The 14,969-nt window shown below is 44.4% G+C and overlaps 1 protein-coding gene across 1 annotated transcript in view; it reads right to left on the bottom strand.

Moving 5' to 3' along the window:
• The window catches only part of LOC115394464 (E3 ubiquitin-protein ligase HECW1), a 34,909-nt gene extending 24,591 nt beyond the window's left edge, over positions 1-10,318 (bottom strand). The window contains 4 exon segments of the mRNA XM_030099782.1: positions 782-876; positions 1,203-1,310; positions 1,380-1,698; positions 10,158-10,318. Coding sequence (XP_029955642.1) covers positions 782-876; positions 1,203-1,310; positions 1,380-1,698; positions 10,158-10,187 — 552 coding nt within the window. The 5' untranslated portion in view covers positions 10,188-10,318.
• Between the last annotated feature and the right edge of the window lie 4,651 nt (positions 10,319-14,969).

Raw genomic sequence — 14,969 nt, 5'->3', positions numbered from 1 at the left:
TTACAAGACTACCTTTAGCGTCATTTTTTAGTTGTCGTTTCAGAAAAGGTTCACGTTTACACAGCAGCGTTTACCCGATTACACTTTTTGGTAGCGATACTTTCCCGATCAGATACTTATATTGCTATTGCGAATACACCACCACCATCAGTCAGCTGTTAGCTTAGATACCAGATGTTAGCTTAGCCACCAGTGTCAGTCAGCCGTTAGCTTAGATACCAGATGTTAGCTTAGCCACCAATGTCAGTCAGCTATTAGCTTAGACATTAGATGTTAGCTTAGCCACCAGTATCAGTCAGCTGTTAGCTTACAGATGTTAGCTTAGCCACCAGTGTCAGTCAGCTGTTAGCTTAGCCACAGGTGAACTAGCCCACCGGGTTTCATTCGCACTCGAACATCACTTGGCAGAACGCCAGCTCACCTCCAGATTAAAACATGGTTACTATTCGTCGGTTTCCAGCAGGTGGAAAACGACGCTCAACAGAAAGCTGCTAACACAAGATCGATCGAAGAGGTGATCAGATTCATTTGCCAATAACTAATCAATCAAAACGGCCATTTTCGGCCCCGACCTGATGTCCACTGATCCCATCAGGACGTCCCTGAAAACACTCTGAAAACAATGTAGTTCTCCTGTTGGGCCACTAGAGGGGGCTGTATTAATGGAAGTGAAGCTCCTCTAATGTAGCGCTGTGCTAACTGCTGCAGCGTTGCTAACGTGGGAGGGGCTTACATCCCGATGAGTTCGACGGACATGACGACAGAACGAAGCGGGACTCACCGGGACGGGGCCCTTCTTGATGGTGACGCTGGGCGTGGTGGCCCTCAGGGCCCCGGTGACTCCGTGGTAGTACCTGAAGCAGACCTGGGTCTCGGCTGTGGAGCAGAAACATCCAACGATCAGCTGACAGGTGAATATGATCACATGAAATCTGGGAGACCAGAGCACAGACAGGTTGGGGGACATCGGCAGGTTAAGATCATGGAAAAACTCCCCCTGTCGCGGCCTGACGGCGTGAACGGGAACACCAGCAGGAAGAACAAAACGTGGTCTATTCACAAAGCTTCGGCCATATTTATATGACCGAGTCCTCAGTTCCTTCAGCTGTGACCAAAAATCACAGGAAACACCTTCTTTAACTAAAATCAAACAGTGAAAAAGGTGCTTCCTAGTCTTTACGGAGACGTTGAGATTCACTCACCGTCACTGAAGTTGGCGCTGGAGTCGATTTTCCAGACGATCTGTCCCTTGTGAGACCCGTTGATGCCTCGGTTCTTATAGTCCAGGAAGTTCTCCGACAGCGGCTCATCTGGAAGAGACGGGAACCCGGTCAGTTCTGGTCTGAAGCGCCGAGAGCCGGCGACGGCCGAGGTCTTACCGATGAGGTACATCCCGATCCAGTCGCCGGCGTCCACCTCCTCCTTGATGTCCCACGTGATGACCAGGTCCTCGGACTGGCCCACGGTGTAGTGGGAGGAGCTGATGGCGAGGGTGCGGGCGTCCGGGGAAACCAGGTCGGTGTCGCTGGTGGAGCGCGACAGGCCCAGCATGAAGGCCTCCTGGTTCAGCCCGTTGACGGCGAAGGACTCGGGGCCGTAGCTGTGGCGGTTGGCGTCCTTGCAGCGCTGCCGGGTCTGGCCGTTACGGGTCGGGGAGGCCATCGCCGCCAGGCCCAGGAACCGATTCTGGTACAAGTTCTGCAACGGAACGGGAGAAGTGGGCAGATTATAGAGGAACCAGAAGGCAGGAGTGGGTCTGCAGCTTTTATTGTGACGGGCTGAAACTGGAGCTTCCTTCATGCATGTTGAGTCTCCAGCTGGAAGCAGAGCAGCAGAGCGTCTGCTCGTCCGTCTCAGTCGTCCAGCAGACGCAGAACAAGCTGTCAGAGCAGCGTGAAGCCGGTCGGTCAGCTGTCTGTGGTCATGTGCCAAAGGGAAACATGGAGTCCCACTGTGGTCGTTTGACACCCATCAACCCCTTTAAGAAGCTTCCTCCACGCAGGAAGAGACGCTCGGCCAAAACCTTCCACCGCGGCGTCGTGGTCACTTCCCCGGCTTCACGCTGCTAAGGGAATCAAACAGGCTCCTGCAGAAATACTGTAGCTCACCTGCATCAGGTGTGTTCAGAGTCAGCGTCACTGTTCTGCATCACACCGAGGTAAATCTGAGGAATTTTCTGAACTACAGTTGTTCGAAAATGTGCTGATTTATTTTTAATAGTTTCTTAATCAGTCAAACCTGAAACTCTTCAGAATTCAGCTCCATTCCTTTCCAGAACAAGAGACGGGATAAATTAACCTGACTGCTGGACTGGGACCAGATCTGGTAGCTACGAGGGATTTAGTCAATTTCTTCATGTTTTGAAGTGAAAATGGAAAATTTTGCAGCCTTTTGGGTGTAAGTTTACAAAACAGTGGTGCTGAAGCTGCTCAACATGCAGCTTTTGGAAAACGTCTCGACAGGTGGATCTTTTTGAAAATGATCTGACTCAGTCTAGGAGGAAATGAGGAAGACGTAACTCTTTTGAAGTGCATCTACTGCACGTGCACGCCGCAGAAAATACTTCTGTAAATGAAAGAGGAGATGGACTATAACAAAGTATTCCTCCAGAGTGTGGTGGCAGTTGACAAATGAGGTGGAAGCTTCTTGAAATAACCAAGGCTACTTTGTGAACTCTGCATCTTTTAATGACCGTTAAACGTTTTTACTTTGTAACTGCATCTGAAGTACAAACGGCTTAGAAGCACTGACACTTCCTCCCTTTTCAAAGCAAAAGCACTTTAAAATATGCACTTCCTGCATCACATTCCTATGAACTGAAAGAAGTGATCGACCTCTCACTGTATAAACGTATGAATTTTAGTATTTAAATCAATTCACAACAAAATAAACCAATCGAATGTCCATATTCTCTCATTGTCAGTGTTTAGAGTGGAATCAGATCTCAATATTCACATTCATCTGTGGGTTTTAACAAGTAAAACGCCTCCTGATACAAAAGCAACCAACAGCCCCCCTAGTGGCCCGGCATGCCAACTGCATCGTCTTCAAACGTTTCAGATCTCAGTCTATTTCAAGACAAGATGTCAAATAAAAAAATATCTAATGTTATCACGTGAGCGTCAGACGTGTTTATTTTCCACTCTTGCAGTGTGAGAGAAAGTGTGAATTCACTGATTCCCAGAGGAAACTGTGGCCAGTCGGTGGGTTTCACTGCATGTGTCCACCGGCGGCGCGCTGGAGGGCTGGAGAGGAAGCAGCTCGTCCTCAGGTGACCCTGCTGAAGATTACAGGCTTCAGACAAACAGCCGACTTGATTTAATCCTCCGGACCCAGTCGGGACCGTTTCAGCAGCTCGGCAGCTTTTTGAAAGCTCGGTTTGAGGCGATGATCCCAACCAGGGAGACCTCAGGAAGGGAAATGTCCCACACGCAGCAGAGGACCCTGAATGCATCCTGAACCCCGTCCGAGGTCAGAGGTCACGGTTGTTATCACTGTGGATTAAACCTTCCAGGAGTTCAGTCAAATGATTGAAAAACAAATAAACTGAAAACATCAGGATGGAGAGATTAACGGGTGGAAAGTGAAAAGTCACAAACACAACAGTCAAACTGAACAATCATCCAGACGCTACATGAGAAACAAACATGACGTGCACAACATGACGTGCACACAAACACACATGCAGCGGACGATTCTGGGTAATGTTTTTATTGAACCATTTAAAAGAAATAATGTCGGCAGACTTTATAGATTCTGTGTCGTAGAAACTGAGTGGATTCATTTTCATTCACTTCTCCTTCAGATTAGGATTTAATTCATCAAGAAATCCTGTCAGTCTTTATATTACTTTAAGAGAAACCTGTAAAACCAGCATGCATCTCGACATGTTGACATTCACTCTGTAGGCTTTATTATTATGGGATATATTTCACTTAATATTCAACATCTTGGGATCAGTAGATAATCAATATTTGAAAATAGAGTTTATTTCCACATATTTTTGATTAACTCATGTAATTAAAGTGTCAATATCATCAATATTTTTCTCACCGACTGAATGTGTTCTTGAGCTGTTTGGTAAGTGGTTCGCACTAGCCTTCACAATAAAAGAGTTCCCGGTTTTATCTTCCTTTGTGTGCTGTTTGCATGTTCTACCTGTGCGTGTGTGCGTTTGTTTATTGGTTGCGATTACATCGAGTAGTATCAATACCAGTATCGGTGCATCCTGAGTGATTAGAAAACGAAAGCGGTAATTTGATTTCAGAGGACGTTTAACTGACCCTAAACTGCACTTTCAAATTAAAATTCCCATCAAAATACGCAGAATTCAGTTACTGACTGTGAGTTTTTCCAGACTCCATCATTACCGGCAGAGTCCGAATGTGAAAGGAGGGGGCGGGGGGGTTTGGCTCGGATCAGAGGACGCTCCAGTTGGGAAGCGGCTCCGGGGCACGGCTCAGCCGGGCCTGACGGATCGGCCTGACTGCACGGTCTGAGCGCCGCTAACCCAGCGCCACGTGACGGGGGCGCCGGTGGAGATCCGCCCCAAAACTCCCTAATGCCACGCACGGCGAGACCGAGGTGGAGGGAGGCAGGCACATGGGAGTGTTGGTGGGGGTGTGTGTGGGTGTGTGGGGGGGGGGGGGGGGGGGGGGCCACTGACCTTGAAACTACAGAGCTGCATCAGCATAATGACCAGTCAACCCAAAGCAGACCAAAACCTGAGGGGAGTGGGAGGAGAAGGGCGGCGTGTTACAAACAAAAAACACACACAGAGCAGTGAATGCGGCTGGTGGAACATCATCGTCATCATCATCATCATCATCAAAATCCTCTTCATCGTGTCTTCATACTTCGTCTCGGACACGATGAATAATTGAGGAAGGAGGACAGATGGATAAACAGAAGAAACAGAGAGACAAAGACACAGTGACCTCCACACACACACACACACACACACACCACACACACACACACACAACTGAAAACAAGTTCCAAAAACATGTCATCGGGTTTCGTGGTCACGTGTTCCGTGGAGACGCAACAGAAAAGACGAGTCTGTGAAGGAAGAAGACGTCAGCCCGATCCGGCCGCTGCCATCGTCTGATTAAAACTCTTTAGAAACAACTTCCAGATTAATGTTTATTATCAACTAATGAATTAATAATTAGTATTCATTAATTTCATCCCCCTTTCAAGAGAAAATGCAACCGTTTTATGCATTTAGATGGCAACATTTTGAAAATGATTTGCAGGGAAATGCTGAAAACGATGTCGTTTTCCAGTGCGGCCACAAGGGGGAGCTGTTTCTGTGTAACAAGACCAGCTGAGTATGAACGAGTGAACAGCACGTTGTAAACACTGAAGCTTTTATAAACTGTTTCTTAGACATGTTGGTCTGAAGTGGATCTGTCTGAAACATCTCCACATATGCAGAAGATGATGGTTTACGGTGGAATACGTTTACGTAATCGGAGAAAACTTAACTCTTGTGAAACTGTTGAAGTAAATTCAACTTAACTTTTTTGCTGTTTCTGTCCTGCGACCATTTCAGAAATGTTTCATATCAATTAATCATGGTTTTACTGATGGATCAAAGGTGATAGACAAACATCATACGATTGAAACTTCAGGAGTAATGAGAAACATCTCCACATACGCAGATGATGGTGGGGTCTACGGTAGAAAATCTTCATGCAATCGGAGAAAACTCAACTTTTCTAAAACTGTTGAAGTAAACAGTTCCTCACACTGTTGATGCTGCTTGTTGTTTTTAAATTCTACTTAACTTTTTTCGTCAGATTGGCTCTGCGACTATCCAGAAGTGTTTCACGTTCTGGAACGGTGAATCAATCGACCGATGGTGGTTTTACTGATGGATGGAAGGTGACAGAAATATCATACGATTGAAACTTTATGAAACAAGGATAATCCGACATGAAAGATGGGAGAAGCAGCTCCGGGCCTGAATCCCGCCTCCGTCTTTTGGGAAAACCTCAAACAATTAGCCGAGCGGCTCAAGGAGGCGGGAGGACCGATGTCTTGGCGAACGCACGCTAACGAGTGGGGTGCGGGACTCTCGCACCTCGTCACGTTCAAATCCCGAGATCCTCATTAGCTCCGCGTGACCGTGGCGGCGGGCGGTGTGGTTAGCCCCGCTAACGCAGGCGCTCGGCGTCTCCAGGGAAATGCCCCCTCTTGTCCTTCCTCACTGTTCTGACCGGCGTAATTAAGGCTTAGTTGCATTCGAGATGACATGATTATCGTTTCAGCGACGTGGAAAACTGGGCAGTGCAATCCAGAACGGCAATGAACCGGCCCAAACCGGAATCAAGACCAGCTGTGAGACTGATGTGGATGAAAAGGGTCTTAATGGGACAAAAAACAACTATTGTTGTGCTTCCTACATGATTTGTTGGCGAGAGCAGATTTCTGCAGTCGTCCTTCAGCGATCCGGTCCCTCCTCTGTAGCAGTGTCCTATTCCAGCCAACCCTGGTGCATGCTGGGAGTCGCAGAAGAGGCTGGAGCAGAGATTTAAGGCTGAACTTATTCTGTATGGGTCACTTTTCATCAAAGGCAGAGTTTAAGGGGCTTGTTAGCTGGACGTATAGCTGGAGGGGGGTGGGGGGCACGTCGTTCGGCCGTGAGGCAGGAGGGGTGGCGTACTGACCGCCGGCCGCCAGAGCCGTGACGTCCCACAGCGGGAAACATCCGTCACCTTCAGTCACCGGCATGACAAACGCATGCTAATGTACAGGTCTGTGCCAAACTCCTTCCGGAAACTGTTGTTCATCTCCCTCTCTCTGCTCCCCCGGCCATTCTTTCTCCCTTTCTGTCCCCTCACCCCAACCGGTACAGCAGAAAGCCGCCACCTCTGAACCTGCTTCTGTAGGTTTCTTCCTTTTAAAAGGGGTTTTTTCCTTTCCACAGTCGCTTTTGCTTCTCCAAGTGGACCTGTTGGGTTTTCTCTGTAAAAGCAGCCTGGAAATGTCTCTGTTGTATTTGGCGCTATATAAATAAAGCTGAATTGAACTGAATCTTCAGCAATTGAAACCTAAAAGTAACACTGAAATACAACCCAGAAAAGTAAAAACTGTTCTTGTGTTTTAGACTTGTTACCTAAAAACTGAAATATAATAACCTTTTACTATAACTTAACATGTCTTCAGACAGTTTCTTTGTCTTAAGACCTATTAGTTTCCATGTAAACAGCCCAGATCAGGGCTCTAAAACTCACCGCTCCAGTTGCTCTGTAATTTCTCCCTGAAGCTTTCAGGAAATTACCACATTTTCAATGTGTTACACTGGTTACAGCCAATGAGAGCTGAATAAAAGAAAAGTTCTGAACAGTGAAAGTGGTGAAGAGCTAAAAATGGTTCAAATGGATGAAAGAGTCAAAAAAAAAATAAAACATGTAATATTTATTTATAATGTTAAAGATGTTTTGTGGTTCAAAGCCAATTCATTTGATGGAAATCTAAGTTTTTGGTCATGAAGGTTTCAGATATCTGAAGTCTTTCCACTTCCTGGATATTTCATGGCGTGAAGCGGTCGTCCACGCCGTCCAGCGTCTTGATGAGAGCAGCTGGCAGCAGGAGGCCGTCCGGCTCTGACGCACTCTGGGAATCAATACAAACCCTATAAACAGCCCTGATGAGCGCCGCAGCTCCTCGCCGCTCCATCTGAGAGCTCTCTGCAACCCGACCCTCTGCCTCTGTCTTCTCCTGCAGATTCACGGCTGCGCTCCACGTAAACACGCGTTAGCCGACCGGCCGTTATCTCTCCTCGCAGCTCCGCTCTGGATTCGGCGCGCCGGAGCTTTGAAGTTTCAAACAAACCGCAGAAAAATGAGCTGCAGGGTGAAAATCTGCGTCTGCTGCTCTTCCTTTCATTCACAGCATCCTAAAAATGACGGTTTCACCATTTTATGATCGAAACAACTTTTCTTTTTGTTGATGCAGAAAATTGAAAAACTCATCCCTAAAATAAAGGTCTAATCCAGTGTCACAATGAAAATAATCCAATTAAAACCCATACGGTGATTTGGAGAATAAATAATGTACCAACAAATGAGTTAAAGGGAGGAGGATGCTCTAAATCTGGATGTTAGAGGAGGAGGATGCTCTAATCTGGATTTCAGAGGAGGAAGATGCTCTGTAATCTGGATGTTAGAGGGAGGAAGATTCTGTAATCCCACCACTGACCTCTTCCCACTGGGGTTTTAAGGTGTGAAGGTTGGAAGGTTCCTTCCTCTCTGAATGAATGACTCTCACTGTTTGATTTGTGTTTTACTGACTGAATTGTAAAACGTCTGATGTGATCTGATCAAACTGCAGCACAGACTGAGTCTACAGCCGTTTTTCCTCAAAGGCACTCCGGTAGCCTCTCAAAAAGGTTTCATTCCTGACCTCTGATTTTCCAGAAAGACTGAAGCTGGCCCGTTCTGGACGCTTTAAAACGTGTGACACGTTTAGGGGCAACATCAAAATGTAGGATAAATCAGTATTGGGTGTGATCAGACGTTTCAGCTTTGTTTACATCAGACTGAATCAGTCGCAGTGATTCGGTCTCCTGAAGGTCTGACAGTGAAGACGAGTCGCTAATCGGTGAAAAGAGGCTGAGTCACTCGAAGACGAATCTGCGCTCATCTTCAGTCATCAAGTCAGACGTAGGGAGTTCACGAGGCGACACTTCCTTCATCTAAATCCCAGTGTCAGAGCGCGGATCTGCTGCCAGGACTGGCTTCACCTCTGGGACCCAGCCAGCCACTGCGGAGACTCTCCCTGCTACAGCAGCTCTCCGGTCCAACAGCACCACCAGAGCGCTGCAGAAAACCAATTCCACTCCCGGCCACTGGGCGGCAGTAATGAGTCACTGCAACGTGCTTTTACAGGTAACGAGGAAAAAAATAGTCAAAAGGATGAACAAAGGTTGAGAAAAATGGTGACAGAGATTGAAATTCCCAATAATTGCCATTAAATTTGAAAAAAATAAACAAGGGGAGAAAATGGAGAGTTACGTACTTTTATCCTTGATACCAAACTCATCCAATACTGATACTTTGACCAAATAATCAGCAGATATGTTTCCTTAAAATCCATTTGGACAGTGTTTTCACACATTAAATTCAGGACAACACAACAAGCCAATGGAAATACACTATGACAGCTGTCACTTTCCCCTCCCAGAAAATTATTCAAAAAATGGCATCCTGCACCTTTAACTGGTAACAAACCACACATGGAGAAATTGAAATATTTATGAGCGTGATAAAAATATCTGGAGAGGAAATGTGTGGCATTCAGGAACAGAAAACCACCGAAAGACGTCTGCATAGGAAGTAAACAGGAGCTGCAAACACCTGGATCAGGACAGTTCACCTGAAATCAGGGTTTCCAGATGAACACTGGAGGAAGGAACTCAGTGATGAAGCCAGTTATGAAGACAGCAGAGCAAAGCAGGTGATTTACAGACAAAAACAAGAGGAGAATAAACATGTGGGGCGAGAGTTTAAGAGGATTTGGAGGATGGACACACACACACACACACACACACACACACTTACACGCACGCACACACACTGAGAGAGAAAGAGGGGGGATCCTCTCCGCACAGCAACCCCAAAAACCAGGGGAAAGTAGGGCGTTGGGGGGGCCTGGCATCTCCAGAGTGGAACTCCTCACACCAAACCTCACTGACAAAATCCGCTACTTTAACACTGCGCCGTTTACTGGAAAATATCAAGAATTTAAATGAACCAACACGACTTGCTTATTAAAAGTCGAGTCTCATCTTCAATTCGGCATACTTTAAACGCCTCGATACGATTACATTTTAGAAAAAAAAATTAGGAAAATGGTGAGTTTTCCGGGATGCTGTCACGAGCTGGCGGCGGTAGAAAATGAGGCTGATGGAGGACGAGGTTTGGTGGGGAGGAGGACCACATCACAGAGGCCGGTTTATTCAGGCACTGCCGCGGGTCTGAGAGCTCCGGACCGGGAGGAGGAACCTGCGCTCCCCTCCCGGTGCTGACACGGCCCGGAGCATCGCGACAGGAGGGGAGGGGGAAGGGGGGGCGCATACCGCGGGTTATCCGGGGCGCAGGGCCGCCGCCGGAGGCTGACATCCACCGACACAATGGAGGAGCGCTCACCTGGGAAAGAAGCACCGGCCGCCGGATCATCCTCCACGCAGAGAGGGGCTCCTCCGGTTAACGTCCGCTGGGCTCCATGTCCACGGTGGAGACGGGGAAACACACACAGTCAGGCCGGAGGAGGCACGTCAGGCTCGGTCACATCCTCTCCTCTTTCTCCTCTTCTGGGGACCAGCGTGAAGCTCGAGACGGGAGCAGCGACCACTTCCGGTTACAGGCCCGCGAGAGCGGAACATTACTTTTATTATTTTGATTTAATTAACTAGGCTTAGAATATAAAAACAGCAACAATAATAATCATTCCTGTTCTTTCCCTCCCCTCAATCTTTGACTTCCTTTTTTCTTTTTCGTAAACCCAACCACAGCAGCAGAAAGTCTCCTGAATCTAGTGCGAGTTTCTTCCTGTTAAAGAGGAGTTAGTTTTTCCATTTCTATCATTGCTCGTGTAGAATTATTGTTTTTATCTATGCAAAAGTGTCTTGAAATGACTGGTGTTGTTTTTGGTGCTACAGTAACACAATTTTAAATTAACTGAATAAACAGTGTACTTTTTAAAAATAATTACTGCAAGTCGTTTAGTTTTTTCATTAATAAATATTGACACGTTTAATATTATTAATGAATCAGTCATTTGTTCATTCATGCAGTAAATTCTAAAATGTTAATTTGTTAGTCGACAAATAAAATCAGTGGTTTGAAAATGTTTTACTTTATTTATTTTAATGCATCTAATTTTTTTTTTCTAATATTGAGTCATTCCAGTCGGATTCGGCCTGCGGTCGGACCTAAATGTTTGACTCCACAGAAACTTACAAAACCGCAGTCAGAATCCTTCAAAGAGTTTTACTTTGAAGGGTTGACTTCCGGTACATCCTCTCTAAATGTAACTGTTCTGACGTAGCTGGGTACCAGAGTCTATCAGCCAATCAGAGCGCAGTCTCTCCTCTGCCCCCCTCCCCCCACCCCTTCCACCTACCAAGGCTCACGTCAACAAGGCGCGTGCGATAAGCGCGTGCACGCGCTGACGTCAGCGCTCGCTTTCCTGCATCCCGTCCTTCAAGGTGATGCTGCGCGACGCGCACGGCGCGCGCCCGTTTCCCCGCTTTCAGTCACATTTCATTCACTTCTTGTTTTTGCTTATTGAGGAAATAAACAGTCTGTTTACTGATTTTATTCCTTAAAGCTAAAATAAGTTTTTTAAAAAAGTGTGATCTGAAGAATTGCACAGTTTTAATGAGCCTCAAATGTCGATTTAATCAAAGACAAGGTAAATGAAGGAGAAGAGTTCTTTCATAAAATCATAATTCCTCACAGAGTTCAGCAGATGTGCCGCAGCTGGACTTTAAAATACTTTTCAATGAAACTTACGTGCAAAAAGTCAATTTCCCATCGTTTGCTTTCCTGCTAGAGAAGACTTTAGTTTGAGGAACAATTTGTAAAAAAATGACAGATCAATGTGCAACAAAGGGATCATCTGTCAAAAACAAAAAAAACATCTTTAAAGCGACACTAAGGAACTTTTCAACCTTAATAAAACATTTTATTATCTTTTGTGATGATACATCGACTTACAACTAGTTGAATGACCCCTCTGTCATGGGCTGAGGGCGTCAGCATTGCTTTCACTTGGACTGAGCAGCTGTGAGGAGGGTGGTAGGAACCCTGCTCACTAAAAAACTCCAAATGTGCGGACTGCTTTACGGCATGCATCACATCATGATATAACATTTAGCCACCATTAGATTCATTACCTCGTTGTTATCCGTCATTCACACAGCCTCTGGAAACAACTGTAGGCGAGTTCAGTCCGACAGCATGCCACCGGGAGCAGCATTTTACGACGCCACGCGCTGGTCCTCATGGGAACTGTAGCATTCGTTCAGGCAAACACTACCGCTTTTGTCCACTGGCGCCGCCAAATCAACGAAAACTGAAAGTTCCTTAGTGTCGCTTTAAAGTAAGAAAGCCTCTGCAGGATGGTTTTAGAATTCTAAGCTTTGTATTAAGAATTTTATTGCTCAAAATAAATGAAAAAAAAAAAAAGAAAAATCTAAATTAGTGTTGAAATGTATACAACAGCCAATAGCTGAGTTTGTAGAGTTTCAACACTTTCAGGGCTGTATGTTCTCCTGTCACTTTCAGAAAGACAGACACAGCTGATAATAATCCATGGTGACCAACATTATGGTCCTTTCAGCAGCTTTCCAATAAAAGAAAATTAAAAAAAAAATACTTTGCCCCAAAAATAAATGATGAGACTGAAGTCATACTGTAAAAATACACCAACAGGAACTGATTTAGTTTGGAAAAAAAGATTTGTTTGTAGTTTTCTAATTGAAAGGAAGTACAATGGATGTTATGTTGAACGAATTCATTAATTTATTCTGGCTGTACATAAAAAAAAAACATTGATTTTATTGTGTTGAAATTGTCCACATCCTGACATTGTTGGTTGCAAACGGTGGAGATTCTTTTTTGTGTCGTAAACAAAAGAAAAGAAAAACTGATCCAGAAATTTAAAGTTCTCTAAAGTCTGTTAACATTCACCAACCAATCAGAGCAGGACTCTGGACTCGTGAGCTCCACAACCCAAAAATGTCATGTTTCATTAAAACCTCTTATTTTTTTAGTTATTTTTTTTTTAAAGAACTCTTGTCTTGAGGCTAAAATGACTTAAAAAAGGGTAGAAGAGACTAAATAGGTTGAAATCGCAACAAGGTTGAAAAGCTAAAAATGTTTTAAAAGAAATAAATCAATACAAACCAAAGAGTTAAAATAGCTACGACAACTAGAATGTTTATGCCTTAAATAGCAGGGGGAAAAAACCTAAAACACATATCCTGAAATGAAAGAAATGGCCAAAACAGTTAAAAATGGTAAAATGGTTAAGAGTGAATGATTTGAGACGATAAGTAAAATGGAAACGTAGTGAACACAGCGGAAACTCCTTAAAAATGGCATTAAAAATGAAACAAAAAGATTAAACTCCTAAATGATCCCTCAAAAATCATGTCTACTGTTGCAAACAATATCTGACACGCTGTTTCACTTTAAAGGTGAAATTCAGCAGATAAGAACAGATTTTATGAGGCAGAAAGAATCAATTCAGGACGTTTCCTGTGAAGGAGCTGTGATGTTGTTGTTCTGCTGCCATCTGCTGGAAACTGGGTGTATTACACCATGTGGGGGGCGGGGGGGGATATGTACTATATTAAAAATGTATTAAATATTAAAAACTATATTAAAAAATGCGATTGACAATAAATATGTAAATAACTACATAATACATAAGTGAATAATACATAAACAAATATATGAATAAGTGAAAAAATGTATTAAATGTATTTGTCAAAGATGTAAGTGACAAATAACAGTATCTGTAATCAATTAAATATCTCTTGTTAAAGTTCATTTTCCTCCTCCATAAAAGAAACCAAAAAGCTATCAGCTTAATGATTATTCTTATATATTATGTATTCCAGTTGTAATAATTTAATTTAAAGTTTAATGTGATAAGTTGTCATTCTCTGCAGATGTTGTTTCTTTCCCTCATCCAGTGGGGAGCTCCTACCTGCTATATTATTTCCCAGTTTCCAGCTCGATACGACATAAAAGATCGGACATGATGAACACAAAAACATCAAAGTTAAGACGACTTCTCTCAGCCTGGCCTTTGTTCTGATGGTTTTCTCTCTGCTCTCCTTCATGAGGCCGAAGCCTCCTTTTTTTCCTCCAAATGGAACCGGCTTTTCTGGTTAACTCAGTCTCAAGTGTTCATGTTGTTCACATTATTCATCATGACTGTAAACAAAGCAGAGAAAAGCAAAACAGACTAACTCCAGCAGCAGGGTCTCAGTCTATAGTCAGGGTGTTAAACCTAATGCTAACGCTGCTCAGGCTAATGCTAACATAGCTAACAAAGACACATTTCCCAGGTCAGGAGATCAGAATTAGAATAGGATGAATTAGGATGAAGCTCATGCTGATGGTAATAGAGACATTTCCTGTGTCGGATCTGAGTTAGACTAATAAGGTTGGTGCTAATTAGGGATGTCCGGAAATCGGCCCCGATTACGGACTCCCTCGGGATCGGAAGTTTCCTCCCGATTTGGACCTCGGTTGGATACATATGTTAATTTTTTCTTCAATTTCCTTTTTAAAACCCATTGAAGCCGGGACGCGTTTACGGTAGTGGCGTTGTTGCACAATTCTATCATTAAACCCGGAAGCGCTGTTGCACAGTTCTACCGTTGACGCCGGGTCTTTTTTTCTTCTTCTTTGCGCTGATCAGCTGTTTCTTGGGCATCGAAATGCATCAAACTCGCGCATATGCAGAACTGATCCTGTTGGTTCCCGGGTCCAGGTCGTGTTGCTGCAACTGCCTCCTAACTCTGTCTTGAAGGTTTCTGGCCGCTGCTGCACACTGAAGCATGCTGCAGCGGTAATGTGCGCCCGGCTTTAATGGGTTAAATGAGATGTATTTAGGTTTTCCGTGCTACAGAAAGATGTAATTATAGAGATGTGTTGTTTTTTTGACGTTAAGAAAATAAAAAGAGAACTTTTCATAACTTTTTTTAGTTTTTTTTTTTTTTATTTTTATAGATAATGTACATATTTTACTATATTAGAAAAGAATCGGGAATTGAAATGGCAGATACTCAAAATGATAGGACTCGGACTCGGTGGCAACAAAACCTGATCGGGACATCCCTAGTGCTAATGCTAAAGCTAAAGGTGCCAACATTACTCTATGAGGCCTTTCTTTAAGATTTGAGTTCTTCTTCTGTTCTTTAAAAAGACTACAGTTTTTCA

The sequence above is a fragment of the Salarias fasciatus genome, chromosome 9 (genome assembly GCF_902148845.1).
Source record: "Salarias fasciatus chromosome 9, fSalaFa1.1, whole genome shotgun sequence".
Lineage (NCBI taxonomy): Eukaryota > Metazoa > Chordata > Actinopteri > Blenniiformes > Blenniidae > Salarias > Salarias fasciatus.
The sequence above is the reverse complement of the archived record's forward strand: the minus strand, read 5'-3'. Positions and strand labels throughout refer to the sequence as shown.